The following is a 25,929-nucleotide window of genomic DNA, read 5'->3' on the forward strand; positions in this document are numbered from 1 at the left end:
CAATACAATTCTTCTTCTTATTTCACAACTGATGTTGTTTGTTGTGTTTATGGCAGTGCCGAGGTAGACGAAGTCTTTAACTACCTCAAAATTGTAGGTACCAACTTCCACAGTTGGTCCGAGCTCTATGGACGCTTTGCGCGTCGACACCATCAATTTGGTCTTTTCGCCGTTTACCGCCAGACCCACTTTCGCAGATTCTGCTTCGACCTTTCTAAAGGTATCAGTTACTTCCTTTACTGATCGTCCCATGATGTCTATGTCATCAGCATAGGCAAGTAACATGTGGCTATTGGTGTAAATTGTGCCATTTCTTTTGACATTTGCATCTCGTATTACCTTTTCCAGCAAAATGTTAAAAAGATCACACGAAAGGCTGTCTCCTTGTCTGAAACCTCTTTTGGTACAAAATTCTTCGGAGAGGTTCTTTCCAATTTTAACTGAGGACCTAGTATCAGTTAAAGTCATCTTACAAAGCCGAATGAGTTTTGCGGGGCTTTAGTCGTTCGCACAATATCCCTGACACTATCTTATAGGCAATAGGGAGAAGACTTATGCCCCTATAGTTTGAGCATACAGTGTTATCTCCTTTCTTGTGGACGGGACATAGGATGCTCAGGTTCCAATCATCGGGTACGCGTTCTTCCTGCCAGATGGTGCTAACTAGCTGATGCATACACTTTATCAGCGCGTCGCCTCCGGTTTTAAACAGCTCGGCTGGTAAGCCATCGGCTTTATTATTCTTCAGCCGGTTGATTGCTGTTTTTACCTCATCTTGGCCGGGCGGTATACATTCTATACCATCTTCTGGGATTGGATCTGTGGTATCATCGTCTTCGCTACTATTGGATACCAGCAGATTGGAGAAATGTTCCTTCCATATCCTGAGCACGCTATCTGTATCTGTTACCAGATTACCTTGCTGGTCTCTACAGGAGGATGTGCCTGTACCAAAAAATATTCTTCTTTGTTATTTATTTTTGATTAAAAATATGTTTTGACAGCAAATGAAGACATCAGTTGGTATTATCGTATCACATTCTTTCTTGCACCATGCGTACTTGTATAGCGATGGCTGCCTAAAAGTATGCATCACACATCAAGATATTTAACATTACAAAATGTGAGGACTCGTATGGGATTTTCAAAAGCATTGGTATAACACATTATGTGCGTCCCAGTTCATTTTATTTAACATAACATTTAAATTTCCTGATTACACATAAAATGAGCTCACAAATGACATCATGATGATGATATTTTCTTCAAGATGAAAGTGTACTGCATTACTTTTTATATTTAATTGATTAACAATTAAAAAACAATCTATTAAAAACTAAACACGTCTTCATTTCTATAACATGTTCTAATAGCTATAAATAGTTTGTGAATGTTAAACATCGCCCCTTATGTAATTTGTATTCATATAAAATTGTTTATATGAAAAAGCTTACATCCACCCTTGGAAGGGCGGGTGTCTAACGTTAATTAAAATTTAAAGGCACACCAATAGACATCGAAAAAAATGCATATCTATAACTTGGCGCCATTAAAGCTGTCAACTTTGACATTTTGTTAGTTATAGTTTCAAACACAATACCTTAATTTGTTTCCGACACAAACAAACAGCAAAATAATAAAAAAAACAATATCAAAGTCAACGTTACCAAGAACAACAACTACACTGCACTTATTCCATATTAATGAGTTTTGGTTTCCCATAATAATTTGCATGCCCCTACAAATGGGAATCACAAGTATACGAACGTTTAAATATTAAACGAAGTGCACTGAAAGAAAGTCCCAAAGAAATAAAATGGTAGGACAGTTTATAGAAACAGATTACAAAATGCCATAATGTTACAACGTTGATTGTATGATGCATACTTTTAGGCAGTTCAAATCATAACACATGCTCTGTTTCTTTACTTGCCTGAGGTTACCATTTCTTACCATTTTTAACCTGTAAAGTGTTCCCTTACTTTTAATAGCATACAATTTATATGATAGCAGTTTACCACTTTTACCATTTGCTGCCACTGTTACCATTTTTAAAAGTAAAGGAACAGACCAACAGTTGGTAACTAACCGTTCGTTTAGACTATGCTTCATTTAGTAAATCTAGTTGTCATTTTCATACAATTTATGTCAAATAGATCGAGATAATGCTCTTAATAATCATATAAGTGCATAGACTAAAACAAGCTTAAATGAAGATATGTTAGTAGTCATATTATAATACTATTAAAGGTTTGTGGTCAAACTTCCCTACAAATACATATCGTGAAGTGATTTGACTAAGATAGACTTACACATAAAGAACCACTATTTTATGTGATTCTGATCTTATATCTGAAATGTTGTAATTTAGTATCAAATGGTAGGATTAATTAGTTATAAACTACTACATAACGTAGAAGGGCATCAAATAAGTAGATTCGTTTGAATATCTCAAAGTAGTAATAATCTGCAGTGCAACTCTAACATAAACAAAATCTATTGCCAATATATAATGACCCTGATATCCACTAGCACCTCACAGCGTGCGTAAACAAACATAAATAAACACAAACATCAACCTGACAGCCTTGTCGATGACATGTTTGAAATATCAAATAGCAAATTGCAAAAAAAAAAACTATTTCAAGTGTTATTGGCTATAACTATTCAATTAAAATTTGCAACTCTAAGTGAACAAAAACAAAAAACTTTTAAAGTGCTACCTGCTAAGAAAGGTCAGTGACATGCAGCAAATGAATCATTTCGGATTTTGGATTTTTCTAAAAGTAAACTTTATGTTTTCCTGCATGTCAGTGATTTGAAAATTTACAATGACTTTAGTAAATTCTATTATAACAAAACATTTAAAAGACTTAAGAATGCACATGACACACTAAGAAAATAAAAAACCAATGAACAAAATTAGTTAGAAAACTGCAATTTTGTTGTCGAATGACCTTAATTATGGCTAATTTACAGTTGCTGCTGTAGTTAATGTTATTAATTTCCGGCTTAACCCTCGAAAAACCAATATTTATAAAAATCTGTGTAGCCATTACAGTAATTTGCCACAGATTGACAGAACGCACACGTCTTAATAGAAGATAGATGATTTATGGAACACAGACAGTTTTACTGAACTCAGCATAGCTTGAGAAAAGCAAACGACACAAAAATGCATGTGACGCATAAGACAAAAAGACACAGTCGCCGTATTGGTGTTCCGTTGCAAGGACCTCATGGTAGAAACTTAATGGATTTTAGTTCTTGCTGCGCTTGCTTGGCGTGAAAGCGAGAAATGAAATTGTACTGTTTTCAATGGAACAGCCCTCAACGAAGCAAGATTTAAGGCGCCGAATTAAACATTTTTTAACTTTGGAATTCGTATTCTGCTTGATATTTGATATTTTATTTTGACAGTTCAATTGACACAACACAATCAATTTTAACAATTGACGGTGACTTGCTTGTTTTCATTTTAAATTACATTTTCCGATAAATAATAAAAAAAATTATACGATGCTTGAGAAAAAATTAATAATGTGCAAAATACTATTTTGTTTACCCAAAACATATGATCGCCGGCGCCAAAAATGTCACGCTTCGATGTGTGATACCAGAAAAAGCGGCATCGTGAAGCAATAATTTTGACATTTGGAAAACAAGGAACGAGCTGATTAGTTCGGCCTTTAAGAAGTGAAAGAAATTTAGAATGTGGAAAGTTTCCTGAAGAATTTAATTTTTAAAGTTAAAAACTAATTATTTTTGTGAATATTTTATGTTTTGTTAATAGTACGGTTACATTCGAGTTTTTTGCCGGGTTAACCCACTTCATGAGGATTTATTCGACGTTTGCGCTATGAAATTGACATTTGAAACCCAAACCTACGGGGTTAATCCGGTTAAGTGTAATCGGGTTATAACTTTGTTTAATTAATTTATGAAAATTGTAAAAAATAATACAAAAAAGATACATGAATACTTATAATACACACACAATAAACAACTTCAAATCATTTAAATCATCTGGACCCTATGGCATGATACCTGAAATGCGGCAAAACGTATCAGCGGCATTAATTCAAAATCTGGAATATATTTTTAGCAGGGTTTAAAATGCTAACGCCATATTAGCAAAAGCGCCGAATATTTGCAGCTTTGCCTGCTAAAATTTCTTCGAAATATGTTTAGCAACAGTGCAACATGTAGCAACAAATTTCACAAAAATATTGCTAGCGATACTGATGCTATTTGATATTGTCCCTTTAATAAAATAGCATCGGGCACACATACTCATATTTTGCAGCACACATGATCAACACATATCAGAGAAGAGAATAAGCAACAAAGTTTCAACGGCTTAGTCAGGTTTTCAGCAAACAATTGTTTTTGAGATCAGGGTTACCAGTATAATGCATTAAAAATCACGATATAATTAATTCCAATTTTTCGTTCAAAGGTCATGTGAATTTTTGGTGAAGCCGTTCAATATATATATTTTTATTTTTAAACAATAATAATTAGTATTCTTTAGGTCCTACCATATGATTGAGGCCCAGCAAAATAAATTGGAAGTAGTGCAATGTGGACTAGTTCTGTCACGGCATGTTTTGATGCAGTTCAAACGGAGTCGTGAAAAAGGCACTCCAGTCCTCACATTTTAACCGCATTTAGATGCAATCCAAAGAATCACATCCACTTGTCACATTTTAACAACATCCGGATGCAGTTCAGCGGAGTCGTGAAAAAGGCACTCCAATTCCTCACAATTTAACAGCATCCGGATGCAGTCCAAACGGAGTCGTGAAAAAGGCACTCCGTTCGCTACATTTTATTAGCAGTTGTTAGAGATCCCTACATGTACATAAATCAGTTTGTACATCTCTACAGGCAGCGGCATATATTTTCCATAAAGAGATAAGCGTGTTAACATTTCCAAACATTTGTTAATACAAACTAAATAATATTTAATTTGTGAACATTTTTCTGGTAATTTCCGAATGGAGTGCTGTTGGAGTACATGTCGAAATCTTAACTGGTGATGGGAAGACAACCCATTTAGCAGATGAAGCAAAAACAGTTCAGCTTGGATTAAATGGAGAGCGGAGGAAACACGCATGTTTGCGATTGAATTCAATGGAGAATTTTCATAACTTGTGTTAATGTAATAAAGTTCTTAATATTTTTGTTTTACACAAATAATAAATGCATTTTATTTGTTCTGGGATATTTTGTAATGGCTTCCACAATTTCCGCAGAATGCCTGTATCAAAACACGTGCTTTGGACTGCCTCCTATTCTACCCCAAAGGGTTAGTTAAAATTCAATGCCAAAGGGTCAGTTAAAATGCAGTGCCAGAGGGTCAGTAAAAATGCAGTGCCAAAGGGTCAGTGCAATGGAGTGCCTCTTTCAGTAGTCACGCTCTTGTAAAAATCATGAGTGAAAATGCATAATTTGATGCACTTCCAGATCACTTGTACATATCATTTAACTGCCTCTTTGGAGGCAAAATTTTTTGCTGGGGGCATTTTGACATTAAATTACACCTTTTTTTATTACTGCGTTGGCAACTCTAATCAAAAAACCACCCTCGGATGCTAATTCGTTCTTGCGAATGTTCCATGGTACAATTGTAATTGTACCATGGAATGGTCAGCCGACTGCTAAATATGTAGCGTGGTTGTCGATTATGCCTAACGCAAAAAAGATTAGGCGTAAAAAACGAAATAAGCAAAAATGTACAAAAATAAATATGCGTTCGGTTGCTTATTTAGCCGTGTGTGTCAGTATTGTGTAGCAGTTGAAGTGTACAGCTAATGCTAATGTTTTTAGATGCTGGCTTTTAAACCCTGATTTTTAGAGCTTGTCTTGGTTTATCGTACATTACGGCTCTTTGGATGTGAGTCTCGATTAAATACATACATCCCCAAAGCGGAAAATTCAAGTCATAGACTTCCAAAAGACTATAGACGGATCATCCTACCATCCTTTCCATTAAAACCCTAGAAAGGTCGTTGCGGCCTTGTAATCAGAGCCAATATTTCTGCCCAACATGCCAACAACAAAGGTAAATCGATAGAAACAGCACTGAATAGAGTTGTATTTTCGCGAACGAACTAGTTCAATCAAACGAATCATTGAAAAGAGCGTATGGACTAGATCAGTCGATATGTATAGTTCGCTTAGCACCGTAATGTAATGAGTTTGTTTACGTTTTATTCTTGGTAATGTAAATACCTTGATTTATTTTTATAGCTTTAAAAATTCCAATCAACTCGCTTTTTAATCCACTCACTTTCAAGAGCAATATTGAAGCCTCAAGCTACACGTTTACAGCCTTTATTGACATAGAAGGTGCCTTCAACTTTAACGCTAGGATTGAATCCATCCATAATTTAGTCACAAACATTGGTGTTTCCTCCACATAATCAACCATAATCAATTCAAATATCGGTGAGAGTTCCATTCGGTAGGCTGTCTCCGGTGGTGCCTTAGAGCTCTCTAGACCTAGACCTCTCATTAGAAACCAAGACCAACCATTCTCAACCACTAATTAAAGTGGGAAAAATATGTCAAGGAAAGATAGATCTAAAAGAGAAATCTAAAAGCTCTATATTCCTGCAAGAATTCCATTTGATTCTTACGAACATCGTACGTCCAATTCTTGTCTATGGAGCTCTTCTGGTGGAATGCATTAAGCAAGGCGTAAATTAAATGATGTCCGAAGAGCGAAATTAATCCCAATAACCGGTGCCATGAAGAGCACTCCATAAGCTGCCCTCAATGTGCTACCTGATCTCCATCCACTGGATGTTGCAGTGCAGGAGTTGTCATCCAAGCGTGCACTTCGGTAAATAGAATTAGCAACGTGTTCGGTCCCCGGTTTTCCCGAAACTAAAAGCTCTTCGGCCAGCGATTGTGGGTCCAACTCCACCGCTCTAGATGCCTCTAAGATGGAAACTTGTAAAGGAGCAGGCGTCTATAGCGGTACCCTCAACTTACGACTCTCATATAAGATGAAAGAAAAATTATAGTGCCGGAAGCAAAATGAAAAGGGCAATAAACAATAATTAATCAGGTTATACTCTCTAAAATCTGTGGCATTTTTGGATTGTAAGAACGCCTTGGGTCTTAAAAATGAATCGTAACTTTATGTTAGATACCGGGTCACTGTAACATTGAAGGAAATTAAATGACGGATGAATTGACACATCGCGGATCGGAGTCACCCGATGTTGCAAATTGTAATCAGTTCCAGGCTTCAGAACCGATACCTCCAGTGCTTCTTTCCAGGATGTCGAAAATGATAGTTCCTACCATCGCTATTTTTACAATATTGCGAAATTTCGCATGTTGTTTTTGTTTTTTATGTTTAGAGCAAAAAATTACAATGCATTGCATTTTATTTCTGAAACAATATTTTAAAATTCATACTTCATCGTAATTGTGTTTCAATTCCTTTATATTTAAATCGCATTCCAAAACAATATAAAACCTCAACTTGAAAACTTGCTTAAGTTTTTTTTTCTTCTGCCCCTTTCCCTTCACCTTTCTTTCTAAGGTTAAATGATATCAAATCACTGAGTATGCCATGTCGTTTGGCAAATGTTTGCATTTTTGCACTCCCTTTCAATGCGCCAATAGTGGCAAAGAGTACGGAAAACCACATCCAAGTGGCTATACAAAAAAGGTTATAAATCCTAAACCGGTTTTTGAAAAATCTTGTATAATTCATGATAATTGGTATTTGTTGGATGTTCGTTGTTGTTTTTATTCAATGACTTGTCGGTGTTGTTGTTATTGTGTGGTTGTAATCAATGGTTGGCCCACAATCAATGGTGGTCTAAATGAAAAGAAACTGCAAATTTATGGTTTTAACTTCAACTTTGAATAGAAAAGTATGTTTTTAAAATTGTATAAATAGAAAAAATATAAATCCATTTAGAATAGCCCCGGCAGGTTGTTGACAAATTGCTGCCCATTCAAATAATGCAAAAGTACAATGTCAATGAAATTTGGTAAAAAACATTGTTTCTATATTGTGTTAATTGTAAACAATTGCTATTTTGTTTTCACCTTCTTTCTCTTCTACCGTTAATAATATTTGTTATTTTTTAGAAAATACATACAACAAATTTACACCTCAGGCTTAGTAATTGAGAAAACACTGAAATAATGGCACCTTTAGTGTTTTTTTTTGTTCGACAAATCTCAAGTGTAATCGATTAGCCCCCTATTGAGGCCATACAAAACAATTTATTCGTTTCGCATAGCCTTAGGCCAAATTTGTGATAATACTCTTGAAATTTAAAATCTTAATTTTATGGCCACTTTGAAGTCGATGCTTTCCAATTATATGACAAATTGAAATCGAACGCAAATACGAGTATAAAGTAATTGAAGCAATCCAGATTTCAAAAAGTTTTTAAAACAATCCAAATTTCAATAATTATATTTTTAAAGATTTTTTTTAATATTATTATTTAATATGTCCTTTGATATTATCATCGATATAATGGTTTTGGACCCCAGTCAGAAGTCAAGGGTTTAGCTGTCAAAGTTGTCGTGGTCAAAGACGACTGATTCTTCTTTATTTTTTGTTTAGAGATTATTTGAGTAAATAAACGATACCCAAATAGCCACCCCCACATTTTTTTGTATATTGTATTCACAAAACATAAAATGTTGTCCGTTGGACCCCCCGAAATGGTAACGAGATGCATTTCTAACTACGTCCTGGTATCTATGTATCTTGTTGCTGACTGCGGCAGAAGGGCAGGAGGCTTGCGTTAAACGCAAAGTAAAAACAACTACATTTAAAATTGTCTCTACAATGTGGTGTTTATTTCTATAAAAAAAGAACAGTTAGTTTACAAAAATAACAAATAAAATATTTAACACTTACCGCAGTTTTGCACCTCCTTCTTCGAAATCAAAATTAAAATGAATAAATTGCGCTTAGCGCTCACAAAGAAAATAATAAGAATGGAGGAATATGCAAAACAGCGGTTTACACTGTAAATGTCAAATATGGCAATTCACAAAGAAATGGTAACACAAAAGGGAACACAATAAAATTAACATAAAATGATAACACAAATAAATTGATGACACACAGTCACTGGTCGTTCTGGAACACCCCCGCCCCCGTGGAGCGATCAGCTTCACCATCATCTAAGTCCAGAACGGCTAACTTTGAAACAGCTCGTTGGAGAACTCCTGAGGAAGTTTTCACATCAGCTCGGCGAACAACACCATCTGTCCCAGTATGCAGATGAGTGACCATACCTCGCCGCCATTGATTACGTGGCACATTTGGATCGCACACAAATACAACGTCTCCTACTTCCATCGGCTTTGTCCGCTCACACCACTTCACTCGCCTGGTTAACGTTGGCAAATATTCAACAACCCACCGCTTCCAGAATCTGTCTCGCAAACTTCTAACAATTCGCCACTGCTTCTTCAGGCGGAAGATTTGTTCATCTGGAACGTTGGCTGCAGGCGTTTGCGGAAAGTTGGTTGTTCCGAGCAAAAAATGATTCGGAGTAAGAGGCTCCTCCTCATGAGGGCTTATGGGCACATGAGTCAATGGCCTAGAATTTATTATATTTTCTGCTTCAATAAGTAACGACTGCAAAATGTATTCTTTTGGAGAGGTATCCTTCATAGTTTGTCGTAAAACTCTTTTAACACTTTGTACTAACCTCTCCCATACACCGCCTTCCGAGGGGTTTGCTGGGCAATTAAATAGCCACTCAATGCCTTTCTCACTTAATTCATGTTGAATCCGATCGGCCTCAAAAACGTCATCAAATCGTTTGGACTCTTCGTTGGCTCCAATAAAATTCGTCCCGTTGTCGGACCTGATTCTTACAGGAACACCACGACGATTTATAAAATTTCTAATTGCAATTATACAGGAATCCGTTGACAAATCATGAGCTATTTCTAAATGTATAGCGCGGATTGTCAGGCATGTAAATAATGCTACCCATCTCTTTTCAGTTCTTCGTCCAATCGTAACATTTATAGGCCCGAAATAATCAAGGCCAGTATACTTAAAAGGTCTGATGTAAGGCTCCAATCGATCAATAGGCAGTGGTCCCATAATGGGCGGCACAGGCTTGGCGTTGTTTTTTCGGCAAATAAAACAGCTGGCTACAATTTTCTTTAAAACTTGCCTTATTTGTGGAATCCAAAATTTCCTCCTTATCTCACATATAACTGCTTCATGATTTTGATGTTTCATCTGGCAATGATGATAAAATACAATAAGTTTCGTGAAATAGTGATCCTTAGGCAGAATAATCGGTCGTTTCATACTATATGGAAGACAGCTGGCTGCATCAATTCTTCCATAAACTCTCATTAATCCATTTTCGTCAATATAAGGAGTTAAATTTTCCAATTTATTTTCTTTTGAGACTGGCTGTCCCCTTTTAATATTTCTGATGTCTTCGGCAAATGATTCTTTTTGAACTTGACGGCATAATACTGCATCAGCTTCATTTAAATAATATGCATTTAAATCAGGTAAATTTCGAGCGCCGACTTTTTTGCGGCAAATATCAATAAAACGAATTATTTGTCCTACCATTCTTTTTAAACGGAGATACGACGAAAATCTCTCAATATTAATAAAATTATTTTTCAAAATTAAGAGCGAAACCTTAGGTCGCATTTCTTCTTCATCGGCTTCATCAGGATGATGACAAGTCGGGCCATAATTTGGCCATTCTTCTTCAGAACTTTTTAGAAACGATGGTCCATTTAACCATCTTGACGAAATCGAAAAATCAATATGATTACAATATCTTGTGGCATCGTCGGCTACGTTATCTTTTGTTGGTACCCATTTCCAATTATCAATTTTTGTGGATTCCAATATTTCCGCTATCCTATGGGCGACATAAGGCTTATAATTTCTATGACTGCTTGAAATCCATTTCAAAACAGTCTTTGAATCACTCCATATGGTTATATCTTCTGGTTCCAATTTGTGATCAGCAAGTATATTTTGTTTTATTCTCGTTCCTAATACTGCGGCTTGTAATTCCAGGCGGGGAATCGATACCCTTTTCAAGGGTGAACATTTTGTTTTAGAACATATAAAACTAACTCCAATTTCATTCTCAGAAGTAACAAATCTCCAATAGGCTACAGCTGCAAATGCTTCTTCACTAGCATCAACAAAAATATGTAACTCCAACTTTTTAGGTTTTCCGTGGGGGAAGTAAAATCGATGCAGACGAAATTCTTTAATGTCAATAAGTTTCTTTCTCCAAGTTTGCCAGGCTGTATCGATGTTCTTTGGAATCTCTTCATCCCATCCACAATCAGTTCTCCAAATATTACGTAAAATTAATTTTCCTCCAATCATAAAGTAGCTCAAAAATCCAAGAGGATCAAACATTGACATAATGATGCTTAATACTTGGCGCTTAGTTGGTATTTTCTGTCCAGAAATAATATCAGGATCGACTTTGCTAAATTTCAAGTTAAACATAAATGTATCTGAACCCGGGTCCCAATACAGACCTAATACCTTTTCTCCAGATTCCATGGGAGCAATAATTTTCGACGACGATAAACCATCAAGTGCCAACATGACTTCATTTGAATTTGAAAGAAATCCTCTAAGCTCGAATCCGCCATTTTTATGAATTTTTGTAACTTGCTTCGATATTCTGATAGCTTCATCCACTGAATCGAAACTACCGACAAAATCATCCATGTAGTGATGTTCACAAATTGATTCTATTGCTCTGGGATGACTGTCAGTATGTTCCTTGGCATTAGTCTTCATAACATATATGGCTGAACATGGTGAGCAGGCGGCTCCAAATGTCATGACTGTCATCTCATATTCAACTGGCGGCACATCAGGGTTGCAATTTCTCCATAAAAGTCTTTGAGATATTCTGTCACTTGGCTGCATTATCACTTGATGGAACATTTCTCTAATATCAGCACACACTGCAATATTCCCACGTCGAAAATTATAAAGTATTGTAGGCAATGATGAAATATATTGGGGACCTTTTAATAGATTGTCGTTTAATGAAGTCCCATTTACCTTGGCGGCAGCATCAAAAACTAACCTGAGCTTTTTATTCTCTTTGTTCGGGTTAATAACTCCAAAATGTGGCAAGTACCATTTTCTGCTTGATATCAGGTTGATATTTTCTGATGGGACCTCTTTTATGTATCCCTTGGCAATATATCCATTTATAACTTCTGTATAAGCAGCATACAATTTTGAGTCTCCATTCAATTTCTTTTCGACTCCTTGAAGTCGCCTAAGTGCCATAGTGTAACTATCTGGCAACTCCACATTCTCATTTTTCCATAATAATCCGGTCTGAAATCTATTACCAACTCTTTTTGTCGATTCATGAAGAATGTCCTTTGCCCTTTTATCGTCATCAGATTCTATTAAAGGGGCTGTTCGAACACCCATGTTTTCAATATTGAAGTAATCTTCCACCATTTTATGGACATGTTGATCTTCTTCCACACTTACGAAAAGGCACGACGATTTAGATGGCGATATTGATTTACAGGGACCAAAAACAACCCATCCCAATTCAGTATTACAGGCAAAGGGTCCCGATAAATCTTTAAAATGAGTAAACGTTGGCAACCCTAAAAACGCATTGTCCAATCCGATCAATAATTTTGGCACAATGTTTGAATATGGCTTCACTGGTGGATTTCGGTTGCACTTAAACGCGTCTTCAATCTCTCTTTGACTCAAACTTTGCATTGGAAGATTTAAATTTGATACTGCATAGACATTTTTCATCAGGTGGCAACTCTTTTTATCCACTCCACTCACCTTCACATTGAATGACGTCACAGGTTCCCTGGCAGACCTTCCTCCAAACCACTGAATATTTAATGAACAACTTCTTCCTCGCACTCCTATTTTCTCAGCAATGTCCTTGTCCATCATGGTTATAGATGATCCATCATCAAAGAGAGCATATACATCCATACGACACTTGTTTCCATATAATGTAACAGGCAATACACGAAAAAGTAGTTTTTTATTAACTTCAGAAGAACAGCTGAGAACATTTTGTTGTGGTTCCACATCAGGATTCGGTAAAATAGGTTGTTGAACACAGGGGGTGGAATCATGAAGCAATTTATTATGCTTACGCTGGCATCCATCTACAGGGCAGGTTCGTTTACGACGACAGTCTCGAGTTGTATGGCCCACATTCAAACAGGAAAAACAAGCACGAATCTTCTTAACTTCTTTCCATTTATCTGGTACACTCATGTTTAAAAAACGGCGACAATCATATATTTTATGCTGGCCCTGGCATATAGGGCATTGTAATTGTTGTTGGGTAGAATGTAATAAAACTCGGCGCTTTTGATCTTTACTATCAACATCCTGTACTATGCAAATCAGATTGGCCATCTCACAAAGCCAATCGCTAAAATTAATTATCGTAGGATATGGTTGAATAGTAGTGGCAACCCTGGCCCATTCCAATTTTTTGCTCATGGGGAGCTTTGACACTAACTCCTCCAGTAATGTAGGGTTAGCAATATGTTGTTGCCCATTTACCGATTGTAAGAAGACTGCTAAATTTTTAACCTTGGTTGAAAACGGCACTAATTTTGTTAAATTGTTCTCTGATATATGTGGCAAATCTCTGGCTTGACGTAACTGGCTATGTATAAGCTGCTCCGGTCTACCAAATCTAAAACGGAGTTGCTTAATTATGTCGTCGACGTTGTCAGGATGAATCAATAAAGACTTGACCACTTCTCTGGCTTCACCTTTGAGGCATTTATGTAAACGTTGATTATTTTCCAAATTCGTGTACCCATATGCTGCGGTAGACTGGCTAAAGGCAGTGTAAAATAATGGCCAGTCTTCCGGATCACCACTAAATTCTGGCAAATCTTGAATTTTTCTTGGTATAGTTACGGTTGAAACACTTGAATTTGGAAAATCACTTAATTGCTGTATATTTTGTAATGGCTGCCATATTGGAAGTGAAGACGTTGACACAGGACCGTTGCTGCTGGCTGCAGTTGGCGCTGCTTGCAAATGTGGCACCGCGGCAGAGGATGCGCTCGTATATATTGACAAGTTTTCAAACACTGGGGCTGCGAACGTCGACGGCACGGCGATGCTGCTTGTTACAGGTTGAGACATGGCGGCGGTTGTATATGTGTGTGTGGTTGGCATATTTGTGTAACGGGACGAAAATGTTGTTGGCGGCATGTAATCAATGGCGGTTGCAAATGGCGTTTGCGAGGCTATAACTGATGTGAGGTTATGGTCACTTACCTGGGATGATGTGTTTCGGAGTGCACTTTGTAGCTCCTGGCATTGGCGGTCACTGTTCGTTAGCTTTACCTGCGCCTCCGATAGCTGGCTCTTCAACAGGTTGATTTGTCTTTGCATCTCTGATGGACTGGCAGGCATTGGTTGGTTGATGTTACTTCCAGCGGGCTGGCTGGTTATAATATTGTCCATTGGCACTGGCATCTGTTGTTTATTTGTTTGCTTTTGTTTTCCTTTTTGTTCCAGGGAGGAAATTGGTGCTGGCAGCACTCCTTGTGAGGTTCCTGGCTGGTCCCCACTTTTATAATTACCTCCGGCAGTTTGTGTGGTTGTGTTGCTTATGGCACTGATTTGGCTTGGCTCTGGCTGAGCCTGATCAGGGTGATCATTTATTCCAGCATCTTCATTAATGTTACCTTGCAGGCGGGGGCTCCGGCGTCGGGGAGGTGTGTGCTGTAACATTTTTCCAAAAATTTTCCTTATTTGTGTCCACAGAAACTTTCCACGTCGAAAAACTCACTAATTTGCAATTAAATTCCAAAAAAATTGCAAATAAAACAACAGCAAACGTTTTCCATTAAGAAATATGTATATGCAATTAAATTCCAACTAATTGCATATTACAACAACAACACCAAACGTGCGAAATAAAAAATGTTGCTGACTGCGGCAGAAGGGCAGGAGGCTTGCGTTAAACGCAAAGTAAAAACAACTACATTTAAAATTGTCTCTACAATGTGGTGTTTATTTCTATAAAAAAAGAACAGTTAGTTTACAAAAATAACAAATAAAATATTTAACACTTACCGCAGTTTTGCACCTCCTTCTTCGAAATCAAAATTAAAATGAATAAATTGCGCTTAGCGCTCACAAAGAAAATAATAAGAATGGAGGAATATGCAAAACAGCGGTTTACACTGTAAATGTCAAATATGGCAATTCACAAAGAAATGGTAACACAAAAGGGAACACAATAAAATTAACATAAAATGATAACACAAATAAATTGATGACACACAGTCACTGGTCGTTCTGGAACATATCTTTTTCCAAGTATTTCCGAATTAACAAGTTTGAGCTTCTTACAGCTCCTCTTGAAGATGAGATTTGTGTTATTTTATGAAACAAAAATATATTTTGTATATTTTTCACCAATGAGGTCATCAGCATTTGAACTCAAATGAAACAATTTGTATGTATGTAAATAGGTTACATGTAGTATAACGACAACACATTACGTTAACATAAGCATAAATAAATAAAGTTAACATTGGTTATTTGTTCGACACTTTTAGGGCACAACTTCGTATGTGTCCTATATTTCTTTTTAGATTGATCGCCACAAACTGTCGATTTCATTTGAAACGCTATACACGTCGTTTCAGACGTGACCACAATTTTTGCCACTGATAATTAGCGTTTAGAGTTTATAACTTTGCGCCAGTCATGAATTCTGACATACTGTGGCGAAAATTTGACATTCACAAACAAATGTATACAACTTTGCAAGAAATACTTAAAATTAAAAAAGAAATAAATAAAATAAAGATAAATCTGCATATGGTTTTCTATAAGAGCCAGATAAAAAGAGCCAGTCGACAGATAGTTACCCTCAGCCTAAATGTTCTATGATTAGATTTCAAATTAAAAAAATTATTGAGATTTTTGTAGGTGACAAAAGAAGGTTTGAAATTTATCTGCGTATATTTGTAGGCATTACTGTAACATTTCGGGGACCATATCTCACGAAGTGTTGGTTTGTTGTAGACATGATCACAATGACTAGCTGCTATTAAAATTTCAAAACTATCCGAGAAGTGGCCTTAAACTGGATTAAAGCACACAATTTTTTAAAACTTTGTGGAGGAGGTGCCCAAAGGAGTGGGCTTACATAGACTAGCACGGTGCGCCTTAACTTATTTTAAATGGAAGGTGCTCACACCTGGGAAGTTTTTGCAGATTCTGAAACTAAAATGCTCATAGATGAGAAATATCAAGAAACAGCCAAACAACCGTTTTAGTTGGTCACTGTAGGATTTTTAGAGCTTTTGGATTATTACGACAGGAAGCAGGGACTTGCCCACATTTTAACCGGAACCACAAGGACAACTATCGATTAAAATTTCGAAACAAACCTAGAGCAGCTGGTAAACCGCTCTTAAGTGACAATTTTGAACTTTCTCGAGGAAGGTACTGGAACAATGGGTCAGGAAGCATGAAATTGCCCCAGGAAGGATATTGGTAACTCATTACAAAGTAATGTAACAATGCAAAACTACTTACTAAGTAATGAGTACGGTGGCACGATCACGGTCGACACGCGAGTTTTTGTTATCATATTTATACATATAAAAATTAGTTGGTGGAGCACATGTAAGCGTTTAAGCAACCCTTAATGTTCGTACGCATTGCAAAGTGTGTAGTGTGTTCGGCAAAATCAGAAGTTCGCATGATCAAATTCAGCAGAGACCAAAATAAAATAAAACAAGTAAAAAAGTATCAGTCGGCTTTGCCGACAGAGATATACCCTCAGCCTGTGCAAATTGACACACTTTTTTCACAAAAAACTTATGTATTTAGGGGGTTTCAAAATTTTGGTCGTATGAACCGACAAAAATGTTGATTAGGATTAAAGTTCAAAAATTTTGCGGAAAAGGTACTTAAAGGAATGGACCGACATAGACCATGGGGGTGTCATAGGGGGCTTTTACACCCTTCGGGCTGTTTTTCTCAACAAGTATTGACTTGCCCCTGAAACAACTTTTACCATCGTAATTGAGGCAGCGAATGTAAGTTGCTTCAACAAAAATAAAAGTGATTCAAAAGCAGGTCTTAAAGTGAACTTATTCAAAATTTTGTGTGGGAGGTACGGGATGGAGTGGACAAATATAGTACATATTCGAACCTGATTTATATCTGGTAGATATTATGAGAATGTGTAAAGTATGGACGAAATCGGTCACTCCCATCAAGAGTAATCGTGCGCACAATTTTTCCGAATATTTTTGAACTTTTGTGGGGTAGGTACCTGAAGGAGTGAACCGATATGGCTTATCTACGAACTTAAAGTAAGTTTGGAAACAATATTACGAAGGCCAAATTTTGGCCGGAATCGGCATTCCGTTCGACAATTATCTTGCGCTTCCACCCATAAACATGGTGTCATAGGGTTTGTTTTTCAACTTTCAGGCTATTTATCGTGCGCACAAGTTTTGCGACAATTTTTGAACATATGTGGGGGAGGTACCTGAAGGAGTGGACCTATATGGCCCATCTTCGAACTTAAATCGAATCCGGACAAAATATTTCGATACCTGAACCGAATCGATTTATCCGTTCGAGAGTTATCGTGCGAACCAGCCTGCCAGACAGTCAGACAGACAGACGGACGGACATTGCTAGATCTACTCAAAATTGTCTGAAACGGATATCGTACAAACATACTTGGGGTCTAAAACCATTATTTCGATGAGGCACATTTTTGGTCTAGGGATAGGTAATGGAAAGCAATAATCGATTTTTCGACTATTCGATTATGGTCTAAATCTAAAAATGCGATTTTTCGGTCTTGCGATTATTTCTTAAAACTCGACTTTCGACTTTTTCATAACCGCAGAAAATCGATTATAATCGACTATTCGTCGATTTTCGAGTTTTCTTTTGAAACTGTAAAACCGCCAAAAGTGTAAAACCGCCAAGTCAACAATCTATGGTCAAACTCGAAAATCGATCACAAGATAATCGATTATGCGATTTTCCTTCCAGACAAAAGTCGACTACGATTTTTAGATTTTTGACTGCAAAAAATCGATTAATCGATTAACCGAAAGTCGACTTACCTATCCCTATTTTGGTCGTATCAAAGTGTAAATACCCTCTTTAGCCTAAAGGCTGAGGGTATAAATATGTAGTGTGTTGAAATTGAAAAACAAATTCCACCTCAACTGTTCTAAAAATAGAACATATATTTTTTAGCTTATTTTTCAACTACGCCGTTGACTGCCAGACTCTTTTCCTATTTTCGCAAAGGTGGCTGTTACGGATCGGGTTGATCGACCTATTATATCAATATCGTCTGCGTAGGCCAGTAACATTATATCCTTATTGTATATAGTGCTATTTTTATCTCTATCGGTATATACATTCGCTTCTTGTATGATCTTTTCCAATAGAATGTTAAATAGGTCACACGATAGGCTGTCACATTGCCTGAAACCTCCTTTTGTTTCAAAAGGTTCCGAAAGGTTCTTTCCTATTTTGACAGTTGATCTTGTATTAGCCAATATCATCCTGCATAATCTTATACGTTTTGCAGGGATACCAAACTCATACATGGCTTGAAACACCTTTGATTGAATTGGGCTGTCGAAGGCGGCCTTATAGTCGACGAACAGGTGGTATGTGTCGATCTGTCTTTCGTGGGTCTTCTCCAGTATTTGGCTCAGTGTGAAGATTTGGTCAATTGTCGATTTACCAGGTCTAAAACCATATTGGTATGACCCGATTATGTTATTGACCATGGGTTTTAAACGTTCACACAGTACACTCGACAGCACTATGTATGCGATTGGGAGCAGACTTATGCCTCTGTAGTTTGTACACATCGTCTTGTCTCCTTTCTTGTGTACGGGACATAGGAGGCTGAGGTTACAATCGTTGGGTATGCTCTCTTCCTGCCAAATTTCGGTAATTAACTGATGCATACTCCTTATCAGCATTTCGCCACCGGTCTTGAACAGTTCGGCGGGCAGCCCATCAGCTCCTGCTGCTTTATTGTTTTTCAGCCGATTAATTGCTGTCATGACCTCGCTTTGGCTAGGTGGAAGACATTCGACGTCGTCGTTTGCGATTGGTTCCGGTGTATCTTCATCGCCGCCCATATTTGATACTAAGAGCTTCATGAAATGCTCCTTTCAGATCCTCAGTACGCTATCTGTATCAGTTACCAGATTCAATTCATGATCTTTGCAGGAGAATGTGCCTGCACCATAACCTTCAGTCTGATGTTTTACACTCTGGTAAAATTTGCGGACTTCATTATGACTCCTGAACATCTCGAGTTTCTCACGCTCACGTTTTTCTTGCTCTTTCTTTTTTCTTCTGAAAATACGCTTCTCCTCTCTCCTCTTCTCCCGATATTTTTCTTACGCTCTTCGATTTGCTACTGAATGCAGGGTTGCTCTGTATGCCGCGTTCTTTTCTTCAGTAGCCTTACGGTACTCCTGGTCGTACCATTGATTTTTAGGTGGTGGTTTTTGGTATCCAAGCACAGATTTTACGGCAGTTTGCCGCTGCGCTTCCACATCATCGGGACAAGCAGTGCCGTCTTCCAGCATGTGAGTCAGTTGAGCGGAATAAGCTTGTGCTATCTGTTGTGTTTGCAGCTTCTCGACATCCAGCTTCCGTCCTGTGTTAGATCGCACTTTTGCCGCAACATTAAGGAGAGTGCGTACCTTTGCTGATACAAGGTAGTGGTCCGAATCGATGTTCGCTCCTTGAATCGTTCGGACATCTAACACACTGGACGATTGTCTTCCGTCTATCACAACATGATCAATCTGGTTTCTTGTTTTTCCATCTGGGGATATCCACGTGGCCTTGTGTATGTCGAGGTGTTGGAATCTGCTCACTACCATGTTTTGCCGCTGCAAAATCGATCAGCCTCATTCCGTTATCGGATGTTTCCTCATGAAGGCTGAACTTTCCGATCGTGGGACCAAAGATATTTTCTCTCCCAATTTTAGCATTAAAATCTCCTAGAACAATCTTAAAGTCATGGCCAGGGCAGCGGTCATATGCTCTCTCTAGGCACTCGTTAAATATATCCTTGGTCTGTTCATCTTTCTCTTCGGTCGTAGCATGGGCGCAGGTGAGACTGATGTTAAAAAACTTTGCTTTTATTCGGATTGTGGCAATTCTCTCATCAACAGGAGTGAAGCTGGAAACGAGATTTCTAAGCCTCCTATTTACCATAAATCCAACCCCTAGCTAATGTTTCGTTTCATGGCAGCTATAATACAGTGAGTAATCGTTTGTTATTTTTACGTCTGCCTGGTTCCATCGCACTTCCTGTAAGGCGATAATATCAGCTTTGTACTTACCAAGTACATCCGCCAGTGCGCAAACTGCACCTGCTCTGTAGAGAGTCCTGACATTCCAGGTGCAAATTCGCAGATCATGGTCCTTAAAACGTTTGCGGGGTTCGTCAACTTTAGAGGGGTTTGTATTTCTTCTTTTTCTTTGTTTTTTCATAGTAGGCGGTGTTTTGACGGGGTGAGTTACTAGACCAACGCCCAACCCAAGTTTTTAACGTTCTTATGGGAGAACGCGCGGCACATGTTATCTCACTACCTTTGACGGATGACAGGTGATACCACGGGGAGGTCAGTGTGCAAAGAGGGAACAAGATAAATCCTGGGCTTTGCCATGTTAATGCCGGTCAAGCCCGTTGGTATCATCCATCATCCATCCCATACGTCACCCATTATCTGTGTTTTGTAAAGTATAACTTTTGTTTAAAGAGACGTGGCTTTGTTTCTCAAATCCTTACTTAGTCCAAAGTAGCGTCTGTTGGTCAATACTATTCTTCTTATTTCACAACTGATGTTGTTTGTTGTGTTTATGGCGAAGCCGAGGTAGACAAAATTATAGGCAGCTTTACCATTGCTGAAGGCCAATTTTAATTGATCATAACTGCTCAGCAAATCCTGCACAAAGAAGTACTCGATGTGTTGTTATTGAGAACATTTTCTGCAGTCGAACTACAACTGTATGCACGCTTGCCATCACAATTGATACACACAGATTGATGACCTCTCTAACCCATTCTAGATCCCTTCTGTGCTGATAATCCGAGCTTTCCCAACATTCAATTTCAGCGCATCCACCTTAATTCGCTTAAGGTAATGTCACATTAGGCAAATATTTGCTCCAGCGACCGGTAGTGTGCGACCGGTAAAAAATGCATTGAAATTTAAGCTCAATTGCTCTCAGTAAGCGCACACTGCCGGTCGCTGATATTTGCAAATATTTGCTAATGTGACCTTACCTTTAGATTCATTCTTGGAAATCATGACCAGTATTTTAAGCTCATAAGACGTTTAGCCTAAAGGCTGATGATACAAAATTGCTTTTATACAATTCAAAGAATTTTCCTATGAGGAAAAATCGGCCTTCAAATCATAAGGATATTATTTATATAACAAATAAAAAATTATTTAATGCAAAGATTTGCCTCATACGTGTATCTTGAGGATTAAGGAATAGTTTTTTTTTTAATTAGACGTTTTCTTACAGTAAAACAAATAAGTTGGCAGTCTCTTGTGGAAGGTCATTGCTCCCAATACCTAAATAGTCTTTTTGTTAAATACAATCTTCTTCCCCCCCTTAACCTTCCCACACAACAATAGTTACTAATTATTTGAAAATTATTAATCGACATCATTTGATCGATTTCAAATGATTATCATGTGCATATTAATGTGTTCAAATAAACAAAAACAAAAGAAACAAATTGGAATTTAATATTCACTCATTACTCGACGACGTTATGTAGAAGAAGAAGCAGAAGCAGAAGACAACACGTACAGCAAATTTTGTATAATTGTTTATTTTAATGAATATTAAAAAAAAACAACAACAACATTCAATTATCTATTCATATTTCTATGCCATTTCCTGTTTTGTTGCACTTTCAATTCAAGTGGTAATGAAAATGTGCCGATGGTGGTGGTGGTGGTCGTGTTTATTGAGTGAGTGGTTGGTTGGTAAAGTGGTGCTAAAAAATTGTAAAAACAAAAATTCCCCAAAAATATAAATAAACCTTCGAAATAACTTGTGGCTTTTTCTTTTTCGTGTTACAAAAAGTCAAAAGAAATGCATTTCCTTTTTCCCCACAAAGACACCGGAGATTTCCGCCGTCGCCGTCTTTGTTACTTTCAAGTGTTGGGTGCTTGTGGCGGCAAAGCATTATTTCAATAAGGAAAAGAAGACCCAGCGCTACAAGTGATTGTCGTCTTTGCCGCAATGATCGCCACAAAATACCACAAATATTAAATACAAAACTTATAAAAAAATATGTTATGAAGTGTTGTTCTTTTGTTCGACACTTGAGTTTAATTTTGAATAGGAAAAATTGTATATTTAAATTCAAATAAAGACGGCAAGGAACATGCAAAAATTGAAAGTAATTTGTTTAAAAATGAATTGACTTCCTTTATGGCAGTGAAATAAATCAACAGGCTGGTGTACAGAAGTTCTGCAAAATATCATAAATTCCTTACCATGGAAAATAAATTATTAACCTGAGCCAAAGATTTTTTCAGTAGCAAAAAAATTCTACTCGTATTTAAAAATGGAATATCTATATGAGAAAGAAGAAATTGATTATCAGTGTCAGAGTTTTTTCCCTTGGCAAATAAAGTTTTCCTCGCACACGTCTCTTTTTTGGTTTAATAAAAAATATATAAGCGGTTGTTACATTTTATCTATTAGGTAATCAACATTTTCACCCACATTTTAAACGTTTTTTTGCAAGAAACAAAAGAAGGCGAAATAAGTAGCGAAACTAATTTTTCTGGGTTTTAATTTCACTTTTTTTCCTATAAAGAAAAAAGTAAAATCAAATAAGCATTAAAATAAAATGTGTTTTGTCATTCATTTTAAAAACGACAACAACAACCACACAGACATCACACTTAAGATGACATCAGTCGGTCATACTTGAAGATCTATCTATCGCTTGAAAAAATACACCAAATTGCTATAAAAATATTTTTTTGTTTTCATGTCTGGAGAGTGAACAAAGCTTAACACATCACATTCATATTATTAAATGCTCATCATCCGCTTTGTAAGGCGGGGGTATTACCGGCGCACACAAGAAATGCGGTTTGAACGTGGGTCGAATTTCAAAGAAAAAACGAAAAACCAACAAATGCCACAAAACATAAGCACTAAAATAAATAAAATAAAATTCTACAAAAAAAAAACATTTTTGGCAAATTATTAATAGCTTTGCCGGATCGTATTGACTTTGCAAAGATATTCTTTATCAAATAACGATATGTTTGGCAAAAAAATCTAGTTAACAATGTATGGGTTATTCCATGGCAATAAGGAAATATATTTCACTATAGAAGGACCCTTTCTTTTAGAAAGGGACTATAGAAGGACCCTTTCTTACCAGAAAGGTTCTACCGAAGTTCTACCGTAGTACACTTTCTTACCAGAAAATGTGCAACCGAAGCACACTTTCTGGCCAGAAAATGTGCTATCGAAGCCCCCTTTCTTTCAGAAAGGTACTATGGAAGAACCCTTTCTTTCAAAAAGGCACTATAGAAGCACCCTTTCCTTTAGAAAGGTGCTATAGAAGCACACTTTCTTTTAGAAAGACACCATCGGAGCACCCTTTCTTTCAGCAAGTCCCTATCGGAGCACCCTTTCATTATTTTAGAAAGGCTCTATCGGAGCACCCTTTCATTATTTTAGAAAGGCTATAGAAGCACCCTTTCTTTCAGAAAGGTGCTATAGAAGCACCCTTTCTTTCAGAAAGGTGCTATAGAAGCACCCTTTCTTTCAGAAAGGTGCTATAGAAGCACCCTTTCTTTCAGAAAGGTGCTATAGAAGCACCCTTTCTTTCAGAAAGGTGCTATAGAAGCACCCTTTCTTTCAGAAAGGTGCTATAGAAGCACCCTTTCTTTCAGAAAGGTGCTATAGAAGCACCCTTTCTTTCAGAAAGGTGCTATAGAAGCACCCTTTCTTTCAGAAAGGTGCTATAGAAGCACCCTCTCTTTCAGAAAGGTGCTATAGAAGCACCCTTTCTTTCAGAAAGGTGCTATAGAAGCACCCTTTCTTTCAGAAAGGTGCTATAGAAGCACCCTTTCTTTCAGAAAGGTGCTATAGAAGCACCCTTTCTTTCAGAAAGGTGCTATAGAAGCACCCTTTCTTTCAGAAAGGTGCTATAGAAGCACCCTTTCTTTCAGAAAGGTGCTATAGAAGCACCCTTTCTTTCAGAAAGGTGCTATAGAAGCACCCTTTCTTTCAGGAAGGTGCTATAGAAGCACCCTTTCTTTCAGAAAGGTGCTATAGAAGCACCCTTTCTTTCAGAAAGGTGCTATAGAAACACCCTTTCTTTCAGAAAGGTGCTATAGAATCACCCTTTCTTTCAGAAAGGTGCTATAGAATCACCCTTTCTTTCAGAAAGGTGCTATAGTAGCACCCTTTCTTTCAGAAAGGTGCTATAGTAGCACCCTTTCTTTCAGAAAGGTGCTATAGAAGCACCCTTTCTTTCAGAAAGGTGCTAGAAGCACCCTTTCTTTCAGAAAGGTGCTATCGAAGCACCTTTTTCTTCAGAAAGGTGCTATAGAAGCACCATTTTCTTCAGAAAGGTGCTATAGAAGCACCTTTTTCTTCAGAAAGGTGCTATAGAAGCACCCTTTCTTTCAAAAAGGTGCTATAGAAGCACCCTTTCTTTCAAAAAGGTGCTATAGAAGCACCCTTTCTTTCAGAAAGATGCTATAGAAGCACCCTTTCTTTCAGAAAGTCCCTATCGAAGCACCTTTTTCTTCAGAAAGGTGCTATAGAAACACCCTTTCTTTCAAAAAGGTGCTATAGAAGCACCCTTTCTTTAAAAAAGGTGCTATAGAAGCACCCTTTCTTTAAAAAAGGTGCTATAGAAGCACCCTTTCTTTCAAAAAGGTGCTATAGAAGCACCCTTTCTTTCAAAAAGGTGCTATAGAAGCACCCTTTCTTTCAAAAAGGTGCTATAGAAGCACCCTTTCTTTCAAAAAGGTGCTATAGAAGCACCCTTTCTTTCAAAAAGGTGCTATAGAAGCACCCTTTCTTTCAAAAAGGTGCTATAGAAGCACCCTTTCTTTCAAAAAGGTGCTATAGAAGCACCCTTTCTTTCAAAAAGGTGCTATAGAAGCACCCTTTCTTTCAGAAAGGTGCTATAGAAGCACCCTTTCTTTCAGAAAGGTGCTATAGAAGCACCCTTTCTTGCAGAAAGGTGCTATAGAAACACCCTTTCTTTCAGAAAGGTGCTATAGAAGCACCCTTTCTTTCAGAAATGTGCTATAGAAGCACCCTTTCTTTCAGAAAGGTGCTATCGAAGCACCTTTTTCTTCAGAAAGGTGCTATAGAAGCACCTTTTTCTTCAGAATGGTGATATAGAAGCACCATTTTCTTCAGAAAGGTGCTATAGAAGCACCTTTTTCTTCAGAAAGGTGCTATAGAAGCACCCTTTCTTTCAAAAAGGTGCTATAGAAGCACCCTATCAGAGCACCCTATCTTTCAGAAAGGCCCTATCAGAGCACCCTATCTTTCAGAAAGGCTTAATCGAAGCACCCTTTCTTTCAGAAAGGCTTAATCGAAGCACCCTTTCTTTCAGAAAGGCTTAATCGAAGCACCCTTTCTTTCAGAAAGGCTTAATCGAAGCCCCCTTCCTTTCAGAAAGGCTTAATCGAAGCACCCTTTCTTTCAGAAAGGCTTGATCGAAGCACCCTTTCTATCAGAAAGGCTTAATCGAAGCTCCCTTTCTATCAGAAAGGCTTAATCGAAGCACCCTTTCTTTCAGAAAGGCTCTATCGGATCACCCTTTCTTTCAGAAAGGCTCT

The 25,929-nt window shown here is 37.5% G+C and overlaps 2 protein-coding genes across 10 annotated transcripts in view; one reads left to right on the forward strand and one right to left on the reverse strand.

The window, feature by feature from the left end:
• The window catches only part of LOC141387072 (uncharacterized), a 201,316-nt gene that overhangs the window by 82,251 nt on the left and 93,136 nt on the right, over positions 1-25,929 (forward strand). The window lies entirely within an intron of this gene.
• Positions 8,816-15,855, reverse strand: LOC141387074 (uncharacterized). Of its 2 annotated transcripts, none has more exons than XR_012408472.1 (2): positions 8,906-15,855; positions 8,816-8,848 (listed from the first exon to the last, which is right to left on the reverse strand). XR_012408472.1 is itself a non-coding variant. In XM_073956210.1 (2 exons), the coding sequence occupies exon 2, from the start codon at positions 14,774-14,776 to the stop codon at positions 9,119-9,121; it is 5,658 nt and encodes a 1,885-aa protein (XP_073812311.1). In that variant the 5' UTR covers positions 14,777-15,064; positions 15,122-15,345; the 3' UTR covers positions 8,816-9,118. The 2 variants fall into 2 exon arrangements, 1 of the variants encoding a protein (XP_073812311.1); XM_073956210.1 differs by having other exon boundaries at positions 8,816-15,064; positions 15,122-15,345.

Source organism: Musca autumnalis, unplaced genomic scaffold (genome assembly GCF_047663935.1).
Source record: "Musca autumnalis isolate F117 unplaced genomic scaffold, ASM4766393v1 scaffold_5, whole genome shotgun sequence".
Taxonomy (NCBI): Eukaryota; Metazoa; Arthropoda; class Insecta; order Diptera; family Muscidae; genus Musca; species Musca autumnalis.